This window comes from Palaemon carinicauda, chromosome 25, assembly GCF_036898095.1.
Source record: "Palaemon carinicauda isolate YSFRI2023 chromosome 25, ASM3689809v2, whole genome shotgun sequence".
Classification (NCBI taxonomy): Eukaryota; Metazoa; Arthropoda; class Malacostraca; order Decapoda; family Palaemonidae; genus Palaemon; species Palaemon carinicauda.
In genome coordinates this window covers 90,833,121-90,857,503 of record NC_090749.1, presented here as the reverse complement: position 1 = coordinate 90,857,503, position 24,383 = coordinate 90,833,121, and the positions used below count along the sequence as shown (strand labels likewise).

Below are 24,383 nucleotides of genomic sequence, written 5' to 3'. Positions count from 1 at the left end.
AAGGTCCCTAGCACCGAGATAAGCAGGCTCAGACATTCTTCCGTGATGGGAACGAACCTGTTTGAGCCTAAGGACATGGAGCATGCCGCTGAGAGGTGGAGGAAGTCCCACCAAGACTCCGTCCTACATAGGGCTTTGACATCCAAGCCCTATAAACCTCCAGCACCCCAGCAGCCCCATCCTACCAAGACCACGAAACCACAACGGCAGCGAAGACAGTGGTGTAAAGGCAAGAAGCTCCAGGGGAGGGAAGATTCCTAGAGGGAGCAGCCGAGGCCGCAAACGCTAGGATTGGCAATCCCCCTGCATGTCCACCAGTGGGGGGATGCCTTCAAAGTTGCGCAGACAGCAACTCGGGGCCGATTCCTGGACGATTTCCGTAATCAGTCAGGGATCTTGCTTCCCGTTCACAACATCTCTACCTCCCCTGACGACGAATCCAGTGTCATTGAGCTCCCTTGCCATGGGATCAGCAAGGGGGCAGGCCCTTCGGGCAGAAGTCCAGACCATGTTGAAGAAGGGCGCTCTCCAGGAGGTCCTCGGCGGGTCCCCAGGCTTCTTCAGTCGACTCTTTCTTGTAAAGAAGGCGTCTGGAGGCTGGAGACCAGTCATCGACCTCTCGGCTCTAAACAAGTTTGTCAAACAAACTCCGTTCAGCATGGAGACCGCAGACACGGTCAGACTTGCAGTGAGACCTCAAGATTTTATGTGTACACTGGATCTGAAGGACGCGTACTTCCAGATCCCAATCCATCCGTCTTCAAGGAAGTACTTGAGATTCAGCCTAGACAAGGAATACCAGTTCAAGGTGCTGTGTTTCAGTCTCTCCACAGCACCACAGGTTTTCACCAGTGTTCACCCTAATATCGTCATGGGCACACAGGATCGGCATCCGTCTCCTCTGTTATCTGGATGACTGGCTGATCCTAGCAGACTCGGAGTCATCCCTTCTTCGACACCGAGACAAACTTCTGGGACTTTGCCAGGATCTGGGGATCATGGTAAATCTCGAGAAGTCCTCTCTGCTTCCCACTCAAAGACTGGTATACCTAGGCATGATTATAGACACCAATCTCCACAAAACCTTCCCATCAGACGACAGGTTGCAAGCCCTTTTCTCAGACGAGAACATCCAGCCCAATCGTGGTTACGTCTCCTCGGTCACCTCTCATCTTTGGCTTGTCTAGTTCCCAACGGTCGCCTCAGGATGAGATCCCTCCAATGGTGACTCAAGTCTCGTGGAGTCAAGGTTACGATTCCCCGGAGGTCATGATCCCTATGGAACCTGCGGAACAGACGGACCTCCAGTGGTGGGTGACAGACGAGAACCTACGAAGAGGAGTGGACCTTCTCGTCCTCCCCCCAGATTTGATGCTGTTTATAGACACCTCAAAGAAAGGGTGCGGGGCCCATGTTCTACACCACATGACCTCAGGCATGTGGTCAGAATCAGAAAAGTGCCTCCATATAAATCTTCTATGAGAAGAAGGCCGTTTTCTTGGCCCTTCAGCAGTTCCAACAATACCTGGCGGGTTACTCTGTGGTGGTGATGTGCGACAACACCACACTTACATCAACAAGCAAGGAGGTACCTTTTCGAAGCAGCTATCCCATCTTGCAGTAGAGATACCAAGTCCATTCGATTCCACTATCGGCACGCTTCATTCCAGGCAAAAGGAATGTGCTCGCCGACAATCTGAGCAGAGCGTCTCAGATAGTGAGTACCGAGTGGTCTTTGGATCATCTAGTAGCCAACAAAGTCCTGACTTTGTGGGGTTCCCCGACTGTGGATCTGTTCGCGACAGCATTGAACTTCAAGCTTCCACTATACTGCTCCCCAGTCCCGGATCCCAAGGCGCTCTGGCAAGATGCCTTCCAACAACGGTGGGACAACATCAACGTGTACGCCTTTCCCCCGTTCTGTCTGAGGAGGAGGGTGCTCAATAAGACCAGAATATCGGTCAATCTTTCAATGACCCTCATAGCTCCGCTATGGCATCACGCGGAATGGTTTCCGGACCTTCTGCAACTCCTAACGGAACTTCCGAGAGAACTCCCTCCACGACACGATCTACTCAAACAACCACATGCCAACATCTTCCACAAAGCCGTAGCTTCGCTACGACTTCACGCCTGGTGACTATCCAGTATCTCCTCGCTGAGAGAGGATTTTCGCAACGAGTTGCGATTAGGATGTCTGGACACCTGCGAAAGTCATCCGCATCTGTCTACCAGGCAAAGTGGAAAGTCTTCTGTGGTTGGTGTCGTGGAAGGGGTATCTCTCCACTCGATGCCACTATTCCAACAATAGTGGAGTTCCTCGTGTATTTGCGGGAAGAAATGCGCCTTTCAGTCTCGGCAGTGAAAGGCTATCGTTCAGCCTTAAGTCTAGCCTTCAGGCTCAAAGGAATGGACATTTCTTCCTCGCTGGAACTTTCCCTACTCATACGAAGTTATGAACTTACCTGCCCTCAGTTTGGAAGTGAGACCTCCTCCATGGAACGTGGTTCGAGTTCTCAGGTCTCTTAAGAGACCTCCCTATGAACCATTATGCCAGGCTTCAGATCGCCACCTAACTTGAAGACGGTGTTCCTACTAGCTTTGGCTTCGGCCAAGCGAGTCAGTGAACTTCATGGTCTCTCATATAACATCGTCCATTCAAGGGGATGGCGGGGAGGTAACGTTCAAATTTGTCCCTGAGTTTATTGCTAAGACTCAGAATCCGGGGGTGCCGGATCCTCGGTTCGACTCCTTCCAGATTTCGAGTCTTTGTTCTGTAACAGATGACCCAGACCATCTTCTACTGTGTCCAGTAAGGAGTCTGAGGTCATATCTCAAAAGAACAGCTGCAGTCCGTCCTCAGGTGCAGGCATTGTTTGTTAGCACTGGGAGGACTAAGAGGAGGGTCACCAAGAACACCATCTCGGCATGGATTCGAAGGGTGATCCATCAGTCCCTGAATCCAGACCCTCCTCCTGTCACGACACCCTAGAGCACATTATGTCAGGGGCGTAGCTACGTCCCTTGCCTTCAAGAAGAATTTCTCCGTGACGCAGGTTCTTTAGGCTGGGGTGTGGAAGCGTCAGACACCTTCACAGCCCACTACCTGCAAGACGTGACCCACAGGAGGCTCGATACGTTTTCTATCGGCCCTGTGGTGGCTGCACAACAGCTGGTTTAGAAGCTCAGGCTCCTTAGTGGACAAGTAGCAGAAGTTGGGGGCATTGTTACCCGGTCCTAGTCTGCATGAAGGAAAAGGTTTGTCTGGCCCTTATTCTTTTCTTCATCTTCCCCTCTCTTGGGGAAAGCAGCATCCTGGGTTCTCTGCACAGCTGACCTCAAACCACTGCAGGTAAACCATGTTCCCTTGTGTTCCTAGTATTAAGCTAATACTGTCATGTCCCCATACCCTGACGAGGTGGTATTGGGAGAGTCCTAGCCTAAAGTTTCCATCTAAAGGACTACAGGTCAACTTCCTAGGACGAGTCACACTTTATTATACCTTCACACACAGCTTGCGTAGGCCGCAGTCCTTGCGTTGCAAGGTTCTAGCGAGGTGCAGGGACTCCTTATTATTGAGCGCTGACACACTCAAATAATGAGTCCCCGGGCAAAGCCAAAAGCCAGTACTGGCCGGGACTTTCCACCCTTCCTAATGGGTGAGTCACCCCTATTAAATAGCGTGGTTTGTATGTCAGTTACGGAACAAATGACAAATTCGTTGATAATTTGTATTTTTCCTATATACAAACCTTAGCTATTTAATCAAACTTGCCCGCCAGCCCTATCCCCCTTGAAGTCCTACCTTCAAGCAAAGTGAGCTCAAGCACAGGTGTGTGTGAGGGGGGCGGGGGGTAGCAAGCTACCCGTCCTCTATTAATAAATCCTCGTTAAAATTTTAATGGCTCGTCATTTCAGCTACGCCGAAAGTAATAACCCCTATTAAATAGCTAAGGTTTGTATAGTTAGGAAAAATTCAAATTATCTACGAATTTGTCATATTTGCAAAAAAATTCACCCAAAATCTGAATATGGAAATAAGCTAAAACTATTCTACAATAATTGAGCCCCATTTGCTGAGATCCAGGGGCGGGGGGAGGAACCATAAGGGAACGTTTCCTGAGATGAGAATAATTTGTATGTTTTGGGGTAAAAAATCTATCCTCTTTTCAACATTTTTCTGTAGTAGGTAAATGACATATTTAGTGACTGAAATTTCTACCTGTAAGGCATAACAAACTGGAAACTGGACGTATTTATCTCAGGTCCTGTGGTGACTGCACAAAACATGGTCAATAACACCTCAGCTCCCTGGTAGGACAAGTAGCAGTTAATTGAGGGCAGATGTTACCAACGAGTAAGTCTGGGATGAATGTAAGAGTGACTGGCCACTTAGTATTTCACCCTCCCCTCTGTTGGGGCTCAGCATCCGAGGAACTCAGCAAGCTGAACTCCTCTGACTGCAGGTGGGTACCATGTCCTTTGTGTTATCTGATAAATATGTAAATACTGTACTTGTTATATGCCCAGTCTCCAAGTGAGGTGGAGTTGGGTAATGTCTAGGTTAAGTGAAGAGCATAGCTGCAATTTTATGCTTACCTGGTGAATTCTCATTGCTAAATCCTATGCTAGCAATAATTGCCCAGGCTGTCATCTTCTAAGGATCACGAAGTGTCAGGGTGCCCTGTAGACAGCTTGTGTGTAGCACAGATGTCAGAGATAGTTACCACTGCTACCCCCCTCTGCTATCTAGCAGTGGGTAGTTACACCTCACAAAAGCTTTAACGGCTGGTTTCAGTTATTGCCAAAATAATACTCCTACGTAAAGAGCTCCAAGATTGTATAGTTAGGAAAAATACAAATTATTCCAAACTTGTCATATTTAGCCCTTGTTATATGGTACTGTAAACTTACCTATTGATTTCATATTGCTAACAGTTATCCCTGTTGATCATAAAGGGTGGGTTGTTAACAGTACAGGTAGAGTTTCAGAAAGTCCAAATACACATTAAATAGATTAATATGGTGTCCAGGCAGCGATTTCTTGAATCAAATATTTACTACATCATCTTCATCATTGTATAGATTGTATATCATTATTTTGGGTTGTAGTTTTCCGATATTTCTCGTTTCAGTGTCAGCCACCAATGTCTGAATTTTGTTTACCGCCTCTTCTCTGATCATATTGTTTGCAAAGTTTACAACAACATTTCCATTCGTAGTTGACCTCGTGTTAAGTATAGGAATGTCTCTAAGTGCTTGTTCAACCTCACGTTTTCTTTCAGTGATTTTAGTTGTTAGTTGATTTAATTATCAACAGATTTTTTTCCTTAACTTTGTCAGCAAATGCCGGTTTCTTCGGTTTGGGTCCTTCAATGTTTGAAGTGTTGCTTTAATTGATTCCATATTCATGGCAAGCATGTCAACTTTCTCAGTGAGGTCGGTGGTCTGGTGGTATTTGCTGCATCTGCGCTAAGGTCCGCAAGTTTGTTTTCCAAGTCATCTATTTTTGCATCTTGTTCGTTCAGGGACAGATCTCTCACGTTTACATCTTCCTTTAATTTTGACATTACTAAATTGTTTTGTCTAGCTTTACGTACACAGTGTGGGCATAACCAGTCTAGGTTTTTCCGTTTATTCTCACTGATGGCTGTCACTATATGCACACATCTCTAATGGTAGAGTCTTTTACATTCACATACTATCCATTTTCTCCGTTCTCCATCTGTTTCATTACATATGAAGCAGACACAGTTAGGAGCAGACATAGTGTACTGTTTCTTATCACTAAGGTATCACTTAGATCTCTATTAAGGGATTTAACAACCACAGATCTACATTAAGGAGATGAAATTGATGCAAAGAGAGTAGCATCATCTGCATATGTGATAAGCTTATTTTGTAGGCCAAACCACATATGTGTATATGTTAAGAAAAGTAATGGGCCAACAACACTACCTTGAGCAACACCAGATATCTCATTTCTATACTCACTATAGTGTCCATCAACAACAACTCTTTGCGATCTATTACTTAAAAATTCAATAATAATGCTAAGAAACGACCCACCCACTCCCATCTGTTTGAGTCTGACAACAAGGGCCTCATGATTAACATGGTCAAAGGCAGCACTAAAATCAAGGCCAATCATACAAACTTCCTGACCACAATCAAGGGATTTTTGTACAGCATTTGAGAGTATAAGAAGGGCATCATATGCTCCAAGACCTTTATGAAAACCAAATTGCAAACTAGGGGAACAGACGATTACCTTCAGCAAACCTATTAAGATGTTCAAAAACTTTAGATAATATGGGAGTTATGGAAATTGGGCGGTAATCAGTTGGACTTGATCTACCACAAACATATTTACATATTGAGGTAACATTACCAATTCTCCAACAAGTGCTAAAAGCTCCTCTTCTTGCTAACTTGCGCAAAATAACAGATAACTTCAGAGCTAAGAAATCTGCAGTTTATAAAGAATAAAGGAAAAATGGCAACTGATTCGTCGTCAGTGATGAATTATTTTCCATCTGTAACCTCCTCAGACAATCTCCAGTGCCTGCGTCCCGTTGTGGGAAAATTTACTCCCGCTGCCAGAGGTACAAGCCCCCAGAAAAGCAACACATACCAAAAGATTTGAACACCACAACTCGTGTCTTTTGTGCCCACTTGACACTAGCAAGCCACAGCTGACGCCCTCTTACGCGGACTCTTTCCTCATTATCCATCGCACACTGAAGGCTTTCTTATTCACCGTTCATGGTGCAGAAGACTGAGTCTTCATTAATCGCCCAAAATCTGCGTATCTCCTTCAAGATGACCCACCTACAGTTTGCCTCTCTAGGGCAGATCGCCCTATTTCACATGTATGTCTTTTTTTAGGGGGGAGCCAAGTAACGCAGGTGTTTCATACACGTACATATACTGTAATGCTATTGCTTTTTTTCTCTCTCAACCATTTGTATTTAAGCTCGTTATCTTGTTGAGTAAAGTCACTTACATTCACCTCGCCTTTCTGTTCGTACGTAACAGGTACCTAGCAACACTACCAACCCATTATTCTTATTCTTGGTTTGTGATTCTTACTGACGCCACTCCAGTAGGTACGGTTTCTCTTTACATGGGAGGGTATAATTCATGTATGACCCAGAGCCTATCACTTTCTCCTATGATAAACACTTGGGGGGCAATAGTGACCTCTCTTTGCTTCTCCACAGATCAAGCCTGGAACACTTCCAGGGAAGTTACAGAACCTTCCGGTTTTGGTTCCAATTAACTTTCAACCTTCTAATCGGTGAGTCGCCCAAATTATAGGACTCGGTTTGTATGGATAGGAAAAATACAAATTACTTAGAAAAAAAACTCATTTTGGGTTGAATATTGTCTTTTCATTTCAGAAAACTCCAACAAATATTTTCATCTTTTCCTTTTCCAATGATAAATGTTCTCTATTATTTCAGATTTTTCATCCCAAAGGAAATAATCATCAATCTATTGTGACGAAGATTATACAAACTACTGAAGATATCTGCAAGAGATACAGGACTGGGAAAAAGGAAGAAGGGTTTGTGTTAGTTCATGCTGTAAGACTTTCATGTAGTGAATAGGAAGTTTGTTGTTAACTTTATATTTTCTGTTTATGATAATATTGAAGAGGATGTCATCCAGTGATAGGGAGGGGATTAAGAACTCTGAATCAATAGAATTTCCAATAAAAAGCAAAATGGAAGATTCCTTTTCACACTCTGCAGTCAAGATAGAAAATGATGATTTGGTCAACCGTTGTGGACTCTTTGATGATGACTCTCTTTTCATGGACCCAGACGTGGAATTCAAAGCAGAGCCAGAATTTGAAGAAGAGCCAGAAATAGAATTCAAAGCAGAGCCAGAATTTAAAGAAGAGCCTGAAATAGAATTCAAAGCAGAGCCAGAATTCAAAGCAGATCCAGAAATATTTGAGTCAAATGAAGGTGACATGAAATGCTGTTTCGACTCTGATGCATCAGTGAGTGAGGAGGATTCACAAATCAGCAAAAGGGAAGTCAATAAAGAGGAGGAGAAGAGTGTAAAGACAAGTGTAAAAGAGGAAAGTGACATACATTTGGGATCCAGGAGGAAAGAGGACAAAGGAGAGGGAAGAGGAAGGGGGAAAGAATGTTCACAGAAAGAGGAGCAGATGGAAAACAGAGGCTGTGAAAAACCTCTTTGTCAGGGAAGTGATTCCAAAACTCAAATTGATGTTGGTACGAGAGAGAAGTCGTTTGTGGGTGGAAATTCTGAAAAGCAATTTAGTGGAGTAGTTAACCCCAACACTCAAATGCTAATTCACACTGAAGACCTGTTCAGATGCAGAGAAAGTGACAAAACATTTTCTAATGAAATTGATCTTAAAGTACATTATGAAACTCACAATAGGATAAAGTCATTCAAGTGCAGTGTCTGTGATAAAGCATTTCGTAGGAGAAGTCATCTTGCAAGACATTTTAGAATTCACACCGGGGAGAAACCATTCAAGTGTAATGTCTGTGACAAATCGTTTTCTGATAGCAGTTCTCTCACAAGACATTATAGAATTCACACTGGTTCATTCAAGTGTAATGTCTGTGACAAAGCATTTCATTCGAAAAATGACCATACAAAACATTTTAGAATTCACACTGGGGGGAAACCATTCAAGTGTAATGTCTGTGACAAAGCATGTAATAGGGAAAGTAATCTTGCAACACATTTTAGAATTCACACTGGGGAGAAACCATTCAAGTGTAATGTCTGTGACAAAGCATTTCATATAAAAAGTTTTCTTGCAAGACATTTTAGAATTCACACTGGGGAGAAACCATTCAAGTGTAATGTCTGTGACAAAGCATTTAATAGTAAAAGTAATTTTACAACACATTTTAGAATTCACACTGGGGAGAAACCATTCAAGTGTAATGTCTGTGACAAAGCATTTCATATTAAAAGTAATCTTGCAACACATTTTAGAACTCACACTGGGGAGAAACCATTCAAGTGTAATGTCTGTGACAAAGCATTTTCTCAGAAAAGTAATCTCTCAATGCATCATAAAATTCATAATGGATTTTGATGGAGAAAGGATGATGATAGGAACACAAGACCAAGGACTCCTAACAAACAGCTTCAAGAAAATGGTGGGCATATCAGGAAACGACCAGTGTAGGTTTTGTCATGCAGCAGTTGAGAGTGTTGGTTATCTGGTTTCAGCCTGCCAGACTCTAATTCGCAGATGGTCACTACACAGCTCATCACAGTAAGATCTGTAAATATATACATCGGAAAATATGTAAAGACTACAAAATTGAAGTAAAAGATAAGATATGGGAGCATGAACCAGATCCAGTTACCACCAACAGATACATTACCATCTTTTATGATGAGATAATCCCGACAGGAAGATATATAGGAGGTGGTGCTATAAGACCTGATATTTTGATCTGGAATAAAGAAGAAAAAACAGCAAAGATTATAGATGTGACAGTACCCTGTGATTTCGGCTTCAACAGAGCTGAGAGGCAGAGAATAACAAAATATCAAGAACTGAAGAATGATCTGAAAAATACTTGTGAACTGAAAGAAATAGAAGTAATACCTGTGGTTGTGGGGGCAGCAGGACTTATGAAGAAAAGCCTGAGACAATACCTTGAGGGGATACCAAGTTGCCCAAGCATAAATGAGGAGCAGATTGCTGCCATCAAGGGAACAGTGACCATCTTGAAAAGAGCCCTCGGATACAAGGCTAGTGAAGTATAGAGGTGCAACCGTAGACCCAGTGTTGGGGTCCATTGCATCACTAATATAAAGTAGAGCCAATTAAGGTATTAAGACAAAGAGTGAAGCCATTTAAGTGCTGTGTATGTGATATGACATTTACCCGGAGAACACTTTTTTTCAAAGCATAGGAGGAAGATTTGTGCTGGAGAAAATGTTCAAGGAAGTGGGGAAGTTGTGTTCTTTTGAAAAGAAGAGAAAGCTGGTACAAAGCGATTAAAGTTCCACATTTGCTAGACTCTATTTGTGCTCTCTCTTGTTAGGTCAATCAACTGGGATTGAGACAGTTCCATTGCAAATGTCTCTTTACTGGACATTTACAAACAAGTTTAATGTAATTTTGATCAAGCAAGAGAAACATGTCCGATTAAAGGAGATCTGTGTCTCCCTGGTGATGTTCAGCTGCTTGTGCTATTGCACTCAGATGGGTCATCTCATGTTAGCTGGTTATGCACCTCCTCGTTGTACTGTACCTCTGACTCCCTAATTATTCACATCCTTTGTTGCTTAGGAACATTTGACAGTTAGGAACCTTAACTGTATTTATGGAGATTAAATGATTAGAGGAAATACTTGAACAACAGAAAACAAAAGTGTTTTATTTGCATTTGTCTGCTGATCTCTTTTGCAGTATGTGGTGGAGGAGGGACATAATTACTGTAGTGCAGCTTTCTTTAAGAATTTTTGTACTTAGTTAAATTTAACTCAATTGGTTTATTATTGCGCTGAATTTGTTTTGTTTTTCAATTTCTATTATTGGTTTATTGCTACACATCATACAAACCTTTGACCTTTCATACAATGATGACTTCAGGTAGTAGTAGTGGTAGTTGTTGGCGAGTAGGCTTTCCCTATACACCAGGTAGCGTAATTGTGTTACAGTATCTGTGCTAACTGCCTTTATCAAATACTGTATACCTGTTCCTGTTGGGTTGCATGTCTGATGCTCTCCTATCCCTCATGTGTACGTGACCTTCAGTTTCTGCCGATCTCTGACTGCAGAAGATGAACTTCAAGTTCTATCTTTCATCTTCAAAGAGGTCAAGGAGGGATGATCTATGAGTTGCCGTCTCTCTCTCTCTCTCTCTCTCTCTCTCTCTCTCTCTCTCTCTCTCTCTCTCTCTCTCTTTTGGGAGAGAGAATCAGTGCATGCCGGTAATGTCAATACCTGCTGCCATATCGGGTCCCCATTGAAGGGTTCCTGAGATGACAACAGAATCTTCTGATGTGGCGCTGCCAAGGAAGAAGTTACAGAAGCACAGGACGACTGATAAGTCTGATTCTCCACAATCTCAGTCTGGTTCCTCTGCATGGTTTTGTTGGAGGAACAATGTTATAGCAACACCCTTCCATTGGGAAGGCGTTGAGGTGCAATACAAAGTACAAGGGGTCACGCTTCTGCTATCAGTGCCAAATCTCATGAGAGATGAGCCACAAGGTCTATTGGTCAAGATACATACACTTGCTCTAATTCCTCTCCTGCCAGGATGCTTGCCAGCAATTTGGTAACCTTCTCTTCACACTCCCGAACTAGCAGGCGACAATGAGCTACCATAAGGAGCTCTCCTATGAAGGTTGACTCTTCAGATCACTTTTCATAAGCAGTGAGCACCTTTTCCTCGCATACACCTCTTAGTCTTCCTCTACACGTACTATCATTCCCACAAACATGATGATTACTGGTTTGACCTAGAGTTTATATAAGTTCACGATCATTGCCAATTTCAAGGACACGAGATGTTACAATCTCACGAGCAGAAGCAGTAATTGTTCACTCTCTTCTTTCAATAGCCTTCCTCATCTGCTTCTTGTGGAATTTGCCACTTCACCCTACCTCTTCAAAGATAGCAGTCGGGACCACTGTCTTATGAATAACCTCTAAGAAAGACCTCACCATTTGCTATGGTGATTCTCTCCGGTCGTGCATGCAGTTTGCCACCTGTACCATTTGCCTCATTCTCCAATCCTGCATATTGTTTGTATCTTGAAAAATTTAATAACCTTTTTTCCTCCTCCTCCTCATATTTGTATCTTAAATCCAAACACAAGTCAAAGAAAGACCATTAAGTTAATGTTATCAGTAAAGAGACAAACCTCAAGGAAAGAATTTATTGCAAACACAGGATATCAGAGAACAAATATGTATGTGTCCCTCTGCTGCTGAGAGCCCCTTTTTGGGCTGTATCCCTCTCCAGTTTTTTCTTCCTACCTTTGCCAAAGCTAGCAGTGCAAAACGCACTGTGATTATCTTGCATTCTCTTCTTGTGCAGTGAGAATCTGTCAAACTTTGACACTAGCTTTCTTACCTGATGGTGTCTTTGCTGATAGAAAGGTTCCTTTTCAATTTGAATTCTGAGGGAAAGTTCAGAATTCCTAAGTACAAAATGTTACCTTACTTTGAAGTTCTTCCTAAATGAATATTTTTGTCAGTTAGACTATAAAGAAAAGGGAATGTTTTTGTGTCTGTATAGTTGTAAATTAACTTTGAATATTTCTTCTATTTTTTTATCGCTTACATGTATGTAACTTAAGTGTATGTTATATAATTCTTTACTTAAAACAAATAATTATTAATTTGAGATATTGTATTTTTCACGTGAAGTTTTTAATTGAATAAATTATTTTTAAAGAAATGTCCTTATTCAATTTACACTTTAGTTCCTTTCACACTTCAGTATTATTAAATGGACAGTTGTTCCGTAACTGGAATACAAACCTTAGCTATTTAATAGGGGTATTACTTTTGGCGTAGCGGAAATGACGAGCCATTAAAATTTAACGAGGTTTTACTACTCACACCGCTAGTTAGCGGGGGTAGGGGAGGGTGGCTTGCTCCCCCCCCCCCCCCCTTACACACACCTGTGCTTGAACTCGCTTTGCTCTCGGCTCGGATGACAGTCGGATGTGTCCACTGTCATCCTCGCCGCTCATTGGCTGCCATCAATGGTTTTTTTGCTTTCTCTTTTTGACAGTTTTGTGTGTGAAGTTGGCCTCTGCTATTATGTGCACCTGCCCTGGATTACCCGACCGCCCCTGTGGAACATTCATGTCGGCGATCGAGACAGACCCTCACGCCCTTTGCCCTTCCTGTAGAGGTCAACGGTGTAACAGTGATAATAAGTGTACAGACAGTCCCCAACTTATGAACACAATGGGGACCGAGAGTGCGTTTGTAAGCTGGATTGTTCGTAAGTCGTTAGTGATAAATTTGGTCTAGAGTAAGCGTAACCTAACTCGGTTGTTTACGATTTTCAGCCGTAGTAGTCAACAAATAGCCCCATTTCATATAAAATAGGTTATTACAAATATTTTACTTTATCATATTACAGTACAGTAGTCTGTATAATACTGTAAAGTTCAGTACAGTAGGTTGTTGTTAGTCGTGGCGATCAATTTCTCACGAAACAAAAACATGCCATTCGATTACAACAGCTGATTCTCTCTCTCTCTCTCTCTCTCTCTCTCTCTCTCTCTCTCTCTCTCTCTCTCTCTCTCTCTCTCTCTCTCTCTCTCTCGTAGTAAATATAGTGTACTGTGCATTATAATTCCTTTTTAAATAAATGTATATACTGAAAGCTATTTTATTATTCCATTACCCTTTTTTTTTTGCCAGAAACTTACGTAAACAAGCGCCATTTGCATTATCTACTGTACGACTGTAATGTTTACCTTTTCACGGTGATCAAATCAGCTGACTTGTACCGTACTGTATTTACTGTATGTAACAGTACTGTGCATTTAACTGCTTCATGGTTGTTTTGGCATTGTTAAATAAAATGCAGAAGGTTAGTTTACTGTGTTGTTTTATTTTAATTTTGACGACCGACGGAATCAGCTGGGTTGTACAGTAGGCTGTCCTAACGGATGACGTCAGCTGATGCGCGACAACCTGTAAATAATTACGCATTAGCGTACTGTACTAGTAATTCCTTTTTTCAATTAATACTGCTTGGTACAGTACAGTAGTTACTGTAAATTTTATTTAAGATGTAAAATTATTGTACTGTACTGTTCAGTATGTACCGTACTGCTAAAAGACTATTTATCATGATAAAGTATCGCGTGTCCGTACATCTACATAAAGCTCTCTATTTCTCGTACTGTACGTACCCGTACATCTACAAGTACGATATCTCTCGTACTGTACATATACATGTACGCTCTATCTTACATATGTATGTACACAACACACACACTGCAGTCAATAGTAAATATTAGATAAAGTAAGCAATAAAATACTGTACAGTAACTTACGTTTTTAATTCATTCTATTGCGGTGACGGAGAGATGATGAAGGGAGACGAGGCTCTTGATGTAGAAAGCATGGGTGAGTCAGGTGCAGGAGAAGGCATATCTGGGGAATCAGGTGCTGACGAAGGAGATTGTACTGGTGTGGTAAGCCGAGATTTAAAAAACTTATACAAAGAGGTCTGTTTTGTTTTCCTTTTTCTCTCATCATAAATAACACTGTAGCAATTAATTGCATCGTGCACACAAGTGGAGACTTTTGTAAACCTCTCAACATTGGGGTCCTGGCTCTCAAAAATGGATAAAGCTTCCTCAATATTAGAGAAAGCTTCAGCTAATAATTTTGTATCAAATTTCTTGACGGGAGGTGGTTCCTCTTCGCTGTTTTCATTATCTTCCTGACGTTGCATCGCCTCCAACTCCATCAAGTCTTCATTGCTGAGTTCTTCTCCATGAGACTCGAGAAGTTCATGAAAAGCTTCCTCCTCCAGGTCCAGCTCAAGTTTCTTACTGAGGTCCACAAGATTATTCAAAATTTTCTGGCTTTCTTCATCTTGGTCGAAGCCGGTAAAATCATTAACAAACTGTGGAGTAAGGTACTTCCACATGCCATTCAAGTTAGATTTTTGAACTTCCCGCCATGAAGCATGAATATTTTTTACACAGTCGTAAATATTGTACGACTTCCAGAAGTCTTTCAGAGTTTGATTTTAGGTTTCATCGTCGACTGCCTTCAGTGCCTGCCTATAGGTACGCCGCGTATAATATTTTTAAAAATATGCTATGACCCCTTGGTCCATGGGTTGAAGAAGAGAGGTGGTATTTGGGGGCAAATAAATTACTTGAACATCTGGGTGGAAGTCGTCTAAGTGAGGAGGATGACCAGGGGCATTATCTAAGACTAAAAGAATCTTAAAAGGGATGTTATTTTCATGGCAATACAATTTAACTTCGGGAATAAACTGAAGGTTAAACCAATCTTGAAAAATAGCAAGAGTAACCCAGGCCTTAAGGTTGGACATCCAGATGACAGGAAGAGTGCTTTTGTTAATGTTCTTGAAAGCCCGAGGATTTGCTGCACGATACACCAAGAGCGGCTTAAGCTTGCAATCGCCTGATGCATTGGTACCCAACATTAACGTTAGCCTATCCTTTGCAGCTTTGTAACCCGGCATGCTCTTCTCCTCGCGACTGATGTACATTTTCGATGGCATTTTTTTTCCAAAAAAGGCCAGTCTCATCAACATTGAATATTTGCTGTGGAATATATCCTTCACTGTCTATTACACTTTTTAAGTAAACTGGAAACTCTTCAGCAGCCTTCTTGTCCGCACTTGCTGCCTCACCAGTAATGCCTACGTTATGTAAATTAGCGCGCATTTTGAATCTATTAAACCAACCATGGCTTGCTACAAAAGACTCACCAGCTGCCTCCCCACCTGCCTTAGCCTTCACATCTTCGTAAAGGCTTCTAGCCTTTTCTTGTATGAGCATCAGAGATAGAGGTACCCTCCTTTGTTTCTGATGTTCGATCCACATAGCGAGGAGTTTTTCCATCTCTTCCATACACTTTCCTCTTTTCTTGGAAATAATGGTCGAAGCCATTGGTACCGCACTTTTCACATGTTCCATAATACGGTCCTTGCTCTTATAAATCGTGCCAACTGTTGACCGATTTAATTTATAGGCACTCGCAACACTTGCCATCTTCTCGCCACGATCTAGCTTCTTGATGATGGCTACTTTCATTTCCATTGAAATTGATTGCCTCTTCTTTACACTACCTCTATCACCACTAAGCTTGCGCTTCATTCCACTACCACTCGCAATCTGCTTATCAGCCATAGTTAATGTTTACTGTTAATACGTATTTTACGAAAATACAGCGGGAGTTATACACGGGAACAGCTATAGCGATCTCGATAGTGAACACAATGTGTTTTGAACAAAGCGGGCAGCGGGTGCTGCCCGGCGTGGGTAGCGGCGGTGTTGGAAACAAGTCGGGAGTGGCGCTAATTTCAAAATTTAAACTTGCGATAAAATCTACGGAAGTTTACGAACATGTTTGGACTTCCGTCAAATTGTGTTCGTATCTCCGGATGTTCGTAACACGGATGTTCGTAAGTTGGGGACTGCCTGTAGTGAGTGCAGGGAGTGGTCTACCTCCCAGTTGGAGAGGTTTTTACGGTGACGGAAGAAGTCCAAACGGGATATTTCTCCTTCGAAGGTTTCTTTGAAAGGAGAAAAACCCAAGCCCTCTTCTTCCGTTGCTCAAACCTCCTCCGAAGCTCCCAGTCGGCGGTCTCTTTCAAGAGACCGTCAAGTGGTAGCGTAGACCGTTGTACTGTTTTCCAAGCTCGGGGTTCGAAAGATGGCGTTGCCTCCCCTAGCTAGGCAGCTCCACCTCTCCCCCGGGGGAGGATTTGTCAGTAATCCCTCTTTTCCAGCTTTGGTCTTCTTTGGGGCTTGAGGGTTCGCCCTCCAAGGAAGTCTTACTTGACTACATCCGATTGGGTGCCGCTGTCAAGCAATCGCCGCCTCCAGCAGAGGTTGGTCCTCTGTCGATTGTCGATGTTGTGGTGTTAGAGGTATCCAATGCTGTATCTCCTACTACCTCTGACTCTTCAAACCCCACAGTAGCTGAAGGCTTAGTTTCTCCCGTTCCTGTTCAACCAACGAGGGAGAAACTTAAGTCCAACAGTCTCTCCTGCTAGTGTTTCTCACCTTCGGGGGAGTTCACTTACAGAGACTCCTCTTCGGAGGACTGCAGAAGGTCAGCTTGCTGATCCCATGGCCCCCAGAGGGCGTATTCGTCACAAGGCTTGCCTTCCTCTTACCCAGAGAGGCCTTCCTTCACCTGCGGTGAGTAGGCGCCTCTTTGGTTCTACATCTTCGTTGCAGTCCACCGCAGAGGAGCCTCATCAGCGATCACCGAGTGTTCTTGCTTTGGTCCTGGACCTCTCAGCGGATCGTTCGCGATCCCCTTCGGTGGAAGATCGTCCTTTAAAAGAACGCGTCGACCTTCCACTCGTCAGACCTGCCGACCTGCCGTCACCATTCCTGAGTGCTGATGCGCGCTACACGCCGACAAAACCTGACCTCCACGCTCGTCAGGCATCATCTTCTAACCCTAATACAGGGCATCAAGGGCGTATGCGCCAACGCGCGCATACTTCCCTCACGCATTATACCAGCAGAGTAGAGCATACGCGCCCACATTCTCCTGCGTGCCAGGCTTTGCCTGAGCAAGCGCGCCCACGCCCAGCTATGCAACATCCCTAACCTGCGCGCCATCAACCTCCTGCGCGCCAGCGTTCTCTCAACGCGCCAGCGCTCTCCTGCACACCAGCGCTCTCCTGCGCACCAGCGTTCTCCTGCACGCCAGCGATCTCCTGCGCGCCAGCACCCACGCGAAGCAGTCATCTCCTGCGCGCCCACGATCTTGGGATCTGGGCGCTGTTGGGAAGTCTATACTGACTTCTCCCACGCGCCAACGCGCCAGCACTCACCTACGCGCCAGCTTTCTCCAGCGCGCCAGCACTCGCCATCACGCCGACACGAGCAGTCTCCTGCTCGCGTCCACGAGGATACGCGTGCGCGCCCTCGCCCATTCTCTCCTGCAGTTGCGCGCCCACAAGATGGGCGCCCACGAGCAGCACAGGCATCAACTGCGCGCTCGCGCGCCAGGGGTATCTCTCTTGCGCGCGCTCGCCCTACAGCTTCTTCAGGGGCACGCGAACTCTCGCCTGCGTGCCCGCGCGTTCAACGCCCTGATCCCTGTGCACCCACAGTCTCCCATGTGCGGTCCTGCACGCCATCAGTCTCCCGCGCACCCTCGCAGTCGCCCGCGCGCCCACACACGCACCAGCAGTCGCCCACGGGCGACCCCTGGTATTCTCCATCGCGCGAGCGTCAATATCCTCCCGCTCGCGAGGCTGCTAGACAACGCACGGCAAGGTCACCATCGCCTCATTCCCCTCCCCGCAAACGCATAACAGCGTGTATTGCGGCGGAAGGGAAACATCCAGAGGGGTCCAGGAACCCTATTCATTTTCAGGCGAACCCACCTATGGGAACTCCTCCCAGGGATCATTTTATCCCTGTCCCTTCAAAGGGGGTGTCTGTCAGTCAACAACCTTGGTTCGGTGCACAAATCAGAGTAGTTACACAGGCATTCAAGCCTGTTTTCTCTGAATTAGGGCACAGATCCATGGCTGTCTCTACCCCTCTGAAGAGAAAAAGAGGAGTTCCGGACGCAGTAACTTCTCCAAGGGCTAAGTTGACTCCACTCAAGCCTTCGAGGAAGGTTCCTTCATCCCCGTGACTTTCTCTCCTTCCCTGTCGGAGGAGTACTTCCCGTCCTCAGGGGAATCATGTGAGGTGAGACTTTCCCCCATCGCACCAATGAGGGAAACCCCTCCTCGCGCTGGGAAGTCTTCCCAAGTGGGGGCTGGAAAGAACTTGCCATCTTCTATGTTGGAGTCCTACATCCTTCCCAGGAAGGAGGCGAAGGACTCGAAGACTCTACCAAAGTCCCCTACAAGACCAAGGACGGAGCTAACTAGCCACTCGGAGAACGTCCGCGACTCTCCCCAAGAAGAGCCTTTGGTGACAGGAGACTTCGCTGCAAGTCCAACATCAAGAGGAGATCAGCGTTTTGGCCAGTTCTGACTCTAATGAGGGCTCTCAATGGGTTTTCCGACCCAGAGATCCCTCCTCGAGAGGGCAAGGACACAGTCTTGGACCGCGTATACGGTACTCAGAAACCATCCAAGACCAGTGCGGCTCTGCCCTGGTCTCAGGGGGTTAAGAGTACCAGGGACAAGATCGATGTACAGCTCTCCGAGCTGTCCTCCTCCAACCGTTCCAGTGCCGGCAACAAGCTTCTCCCACCTCCTCGCGTACAGCAGAGGAGGTACTTCGAGATCCTTGTGGAGCTTTGTTTAGCTCTTTCTCTCCACCATTTGTTGGAAGAGCTTACCAGGGGAGTCCCTCTTGAGAAAGACTCCAACCTGTAGGTCTCGTTCTTGGCAACCGAGATCCTTAACCAGGAGAAGGTTGCAAAGTGTGATATGCAAACCACGAACCTTAGGTATCCTGATACGCTCTGAGGATTTCTCCAAGGAACGTACCAGGAAAGCTATGGAGACGTTCCTTCTCTCAGGCATTCACACAATCGAGTTTCTGGCCCACCAAGTCTCGAACTTGTGGGCAAACACCATCCTGAAACGTCGGGATGCGGTGGCTGAGAGATTCCATCAGAAGGTCCCTAGCACCGAGATCAATAGGCTCAGGCATTCTTCTTTAGAAGGAACGATCCTGTTTGAGCCTAAGGATGTGGAACAGGCTGCTGAGAGGTGGAGGAAGTCTCACCAAGACTCCCTCCTTCATAGGGCTTTGACATCTAGGCCCTATAAGCCTCTAGCACCCCAGCAGTCTCGTCCGACCAAGACCGCAAAATCAACGACAGCAGCGAAGACAGTGGTGTCTAAGCCCTTTCTTGTCAAGGATAGGAAAGGCTAAATGTCCTCCAGGGGAGGTAAGAATCCTAGAGGGAGCAGCCGAGGCCGAAAACGCTAGGATTGGCAGTCCCTCTGCATGTATGTCCATCAGTGAGGGAATGCCTACAAAGTTGCTCAGACAGGTGGCAGCAACTTGGGGCTGATTCCTGGACGATTTCCGTAATCAGTCAGGGATATCGCGTCCCGTTCACAACATCTCTACCTCCCCTGACGACAAATCCAGTGTCATTGAGCTCCCTTGCCATGGGATCGGCAAGGGGGCAAGCCCTTCGGGCTGAAGTCCAGACCCTGTTGAAGAGGGGCGCTCTCCAAGAGGTCCTCGACGGGTCTCCAGGCTTCTTCAGTCGACTCTTTCTTGTAAAGAAGGCGTCTGGAGGCTGGAGATCAGTCATCGACCTCTTATCTCTGAACAAGTTTGTCAAACAAACTCCGTTCAGCATGGAGACGGTGAACACGGTCAGACTAGCAGTGAGACCGCAAGACTTCATGTGTACACTGGACCTAAAGGAGCGTACTTCCAGATCCCAGTCCCTCCATCTTCAAGGAAGTACTTAAGATTCAGCCTAGACAACAAAGAGTACCAGTTCAAGGTGCTGTGCTTCGGTCATTCCACAGCACCGCAAGTTTTCACCAGAGTGTTCACCCTAATATCTTCGTGGGCACACAGGACTGGCATCCGTCTCCTTCGTTATCTGGACGGCTGGTTAATCCTAGCAGACTCGGTGTCGTTCCTTCTTGAACACTCGGACAAACTTCTGAGACTTTGCGAGGATCTGGAGATCCTGGTAAATCTCGAGAAGTCCTCACTGCTTCCTACTCAAAGACTGGTATATCCAGGCATGGTTATAGACACTAATCTCCTCAAAGCCTTCCCATCAGACAACAGGATAGCCAGGCTGAGGAAGGTCGCAAGCCCTTTCCTCAGACGAGAGGAATTTCCAGCCCAATCGTGGTTACGTCTCATCGGTCACCTTTCATCATTGGCTCATCTAGTTCCCAACGGTCGCCTCAGGATGAGATCCCTCCAGTGGCGAGTCAAGTCCCGGTGGAATCAAGGTTACGATTCCATGGACGTCCTGATCCCTATGGGACCTGCGGAACTGACGGACCTCCAGTGGTGGGTGGCAGACGAGAACCTACGAAAAGGAGTGGACTTTCTCGTCCTCTCCCGGGATTTGATGCGTTTTTCGGACACTTCAAAGAAAGGGTGGGGGCCCACGTACTGCACCACACGACCTCAGGCCTGTGGTCAGAGTCAGAAAAGTATCTCCATATAAATCTCCTAGAGATGAAGGCCGTTTTCTTGGCCCTTCAAGAGTTCCAACAATACCTGACGGGTCACTCTGTGGTGGTGATGAGCGACAACACCACAGTAGTGGCTTACATCAACAAACATGTAGGTACTTTTTCACAGCAGCTATCCCATCTAGCAGTAGAGATACTAAGATGGGCCGAAATCCACTCGATACCGCTATCGGCACGCTTCATTCCAGGCAAAAGGAATGTGCTCGCCAACAATCTGAGCAGAGCATCTCAGATAGTGAGTACCGAGTGGTCTTTGGATCATCTAGTTGCCAACAAAGTCCTGACTTTGTGGTGTTCTCCGATTGTGGATCTGTTCGTAACAGCCCTTAACTTCAGGCTCCCGCTGTACTGCTCCCCAGTCCTAGACCCCAAGGCTCTCTGGCAAGATGCTCTCCAACAACGGTGGGACAACATCGACGTTTACGCCTTTCCCCTGTTCTGTCTGATGAGGAGGGTGCTCAACAAGACATCGGTCACTCTTTCAATAACCCTCATAGCTCCGCTATGGCATCACGCGGAATGGTTCCCGGACCGTCTGCAACTCCTAACGGAGCTACCAAGAGAACTCCCTCCACGGCACAATCTGCTCAAGCAACCACATGCCAACCTCTTCCACAAAGCCGTAGCTTCGCTACGACTTCACGCCTGGAGACTATCCAGCATCTCTCTGAGAGAGGATTTTCGCAGCTAGTTGCTGTCAGGATGTCTGGACATCTGCGAAAGTCATTCGCAGCAGTCTACCAGGCAAAGTGGAAAGTCTTTTGTAGTTGGTGTCATGGAAGGGGTATCTCTTCACTCGATGCCACTATTCCAACAATAGCGGAGTTCCTCCTGTATTTGTAGGAAGAAATGCGCCTTTCAGTCTCGGCAGTGAAAGGCTATCGTTCAGCCTTAAGTCTAGCTTTCAGGCTGAAAGGGATGGACATATCTTCATCGCTAGAACTTTCCCTACTCATATGGAGTTATGAACTTATCTGCCCTCAGTCGGAAGTGAGACCTCCTCCATGGAACGTGGTTCAAGTTCTCAGGTCTCTTAAGAGACCTCCCTATGAACCATTACACCAGGCATCAGATCGCCACCTAACCTGGAAGACAGTGTTCCTGCTAGTTTTGGCTTCGGCCAAGCGTGTTAGCGAACTTCATGGTCTCTCGTATGACATGGCCCATTCAAGGGGATGGGGGAGGTAACGTTCAACTTCGTCCCTGAGTTTATTGCTAAGACTCAGTATCCTGGAGAAGCGGATCCTCGATTCGACTCCTTCCGGATTTCTAGTCTCCGCTCTGTAACAGATGACCCAGACCATCTCTTACTATGCCCATTAAGGAGTTTGAGGCTATACAGTGAACCCTCGTTTATCGCGGTAGATAGGTTCCAAACCCGGCCGCGATAGGTGAAAATCCGCGAAGTATTGACACCATATTTACCTATTTATTTAACATGTATATTCGGACTTTTAAAACCTTCCCTTGTACGTAGTACTGTTAACAAACTACCCTTTAATGTACAGAACACTTAATGCATTTACTACAGTACCCTAAACTAAAACAGGCACAAATATTAAAGGCTATTTTATATCATGCGTTTCCTAAACACGCTAAAAAGCACGATAAAAAATGGCAACCAATGTTTTGTTTACGTTTATCTCTGATCATAATGAAGAAACAAACTCATTTAGTGTACACATATATGTATAGGTTAGTTTTTGCATCGATTATATTGATGTATACAGTATGTTGATTTTGTTATTACCAATGTTTTACTTAATTTTCCTTAGGACTTCCAAATGAAATGTTTTTCTTTATGACGCCGCCTGAAACGACGGCGTCATAAAGTACGCTCAGTAAACAACCACGCTCAGAACAAAGAAGGCATTTAACGCGCATGATGAAAGTGATAAATAATGATATTTACAGTAAAAGCATTTACAAAATATGTTATTACAAATATTATTTACCGTATCTATATAAAATCATACAGTACATACTGTACGTAGCAAAGCAGGAAAACAATTTACGAGAGAGAGAGAGAGAGAGAGAGAGAGAGAGAGAGAGAGAGAGAGAGAGAGAGAGAGAGAGAGAGAGATTGTTTTACGTACGTAAATGTAAATTTTAAACAAAAAAAATATGATAGGCTTTTAAAACCTTCCCTTTAACTTAATGCATACAGTACTAAACTATAAAACAGGCACAAATATTAAAATGTTAGAATATTAAAGTAAAAAATAAAGATTGTTACTGTACTCACCACGAAAGAAGTTCAAGAAAAACTTGAATGATGATGGCGATGAATTTGCTGCACAGTAGAAAGGATGATGATGAAGCTGATGATGTCTTCTACTGTGCAGCCAATAATAGTATTTTACGTCTTCAGACGGAGGTATCTTTTCCTGGGACACCTCTTCAACTTCTTCCTGAGACACTTCTTCAATTTCTTCTGAGGGCATTGTGATCGGAAGTTGCTGCCGCTGCTTCTTTTTTCGCAAGAGCATCCTGTAGGGAGCCATGTGTTCATCGATCTTGGTGCAGAATTGTACAGAACGAACCATATCCTCGTCCCACTCTTGCGACATTTCTTTCACCTCATTCGCAAGCTTGCAGAGCTTGGCAAGCCGTTCTAATGTTAAGACCGTTTCTTCGACATTTTCTTGGATCTCTTCCTGTGTTTCACTGTCTTCACTGCCCGATTTCGTCAGGTCTTCGAGGTCTGCGGCCGCGTAACTTCTACTGTCTTTTAACATAGTATCGAGAAGCGTCACCTTCTCAGCAATCGTCATCATCTTTCGGTGCTGTTTAGGCTCACTACCAGCCTTAGTAGAAGCAGAAGGCTTGGGAGGCATTGTACAGTAGGGTTTAACAGAAAGTTCAACAAAAAGTTCAACTTAAAACAGTCACGCACAGCACAGATTAAAGTTCACAATTAACAACGTCAACACAGCGATACAGCGGGAGACAAAGTGACCGCGGAAAGAGATGCTGCGGGTTGGAGAAGCTGTCAAAACACCAATCAGAGGCTAGATTACAAAACTTGGGTTCTGATTCGTCATCTATCAGCGCTTGAACCAATCACAACCCAATTCAAAGTACAAGATACCCTGCGTACAGTATACTGTACAGTAATAATAATAATAAATAATGATACTGTAATAATAATAATAATAATAATAATGATAATAATAATAATAATAATAATAACAATAATAATTTTAATAACAACAACAATAATAATAATAATAGCTTTACGTACGCTATTTTACGCTTTTGTTGTAGGATGTGTGTGTGTCTCTCTCTCTCTCTCTCTCGTACGCTTATTCGAAATGTGATTTTTGCAACAAAGAATATTATTGGATGCAGTACTACGTACGTATACATACAAAAGATTCATGGAAAAGAAGCACTTCCATTACATTTGTAGTAATGTACAGTACAGTAGTAGCCAACAGCAGACTTACACCATTCTAATATGGTATGACTGCATCTGATTTGCGTTTCATGTTCGATTTAATTTTACTACGT

At 44.6% G+C, this 24,383-nt stretch overlaps 1 protein-coding gene across 3 annotated transcripts in view; it reads left to right on the top strand.

Annotated features, from left to right (window-relative positions):
* Nucleotides 1–24,383, top strand: part of LOC137618695 (zinc finger protein 888-like) — a 169,878-nt gene that overhangs the window by 120,215 nt on the left and 25,280 nt on the right. Inside the window, exons 3-4 of one of the 3 annotated variants that reach the window (XM_068348856.1) lie at nt 4,266–4,466; nt 7,467–9,295. The exons of 1 other annotated variant lie outside the window; for it this stretch is intronic. In XM_068348856.1, coding sequence (XP_068204957.1) covers nt 7,646–9,094 — 1,449 coding nt within the window. In that variant the 5' untranslated portion in view covers nt 4,266–4,466; nt 7,467–7,645 and the 3' untranslated portion in view covers nt 9,095–9,295. Of the gene's footprint in view, nt 1–4,265; nt 4,467–7,466; nt 9,296–24,383 lie in introns of those variants that run through there. One more of the 3 variants, XM_068348857.1, reaches the window with a different exon arrangement.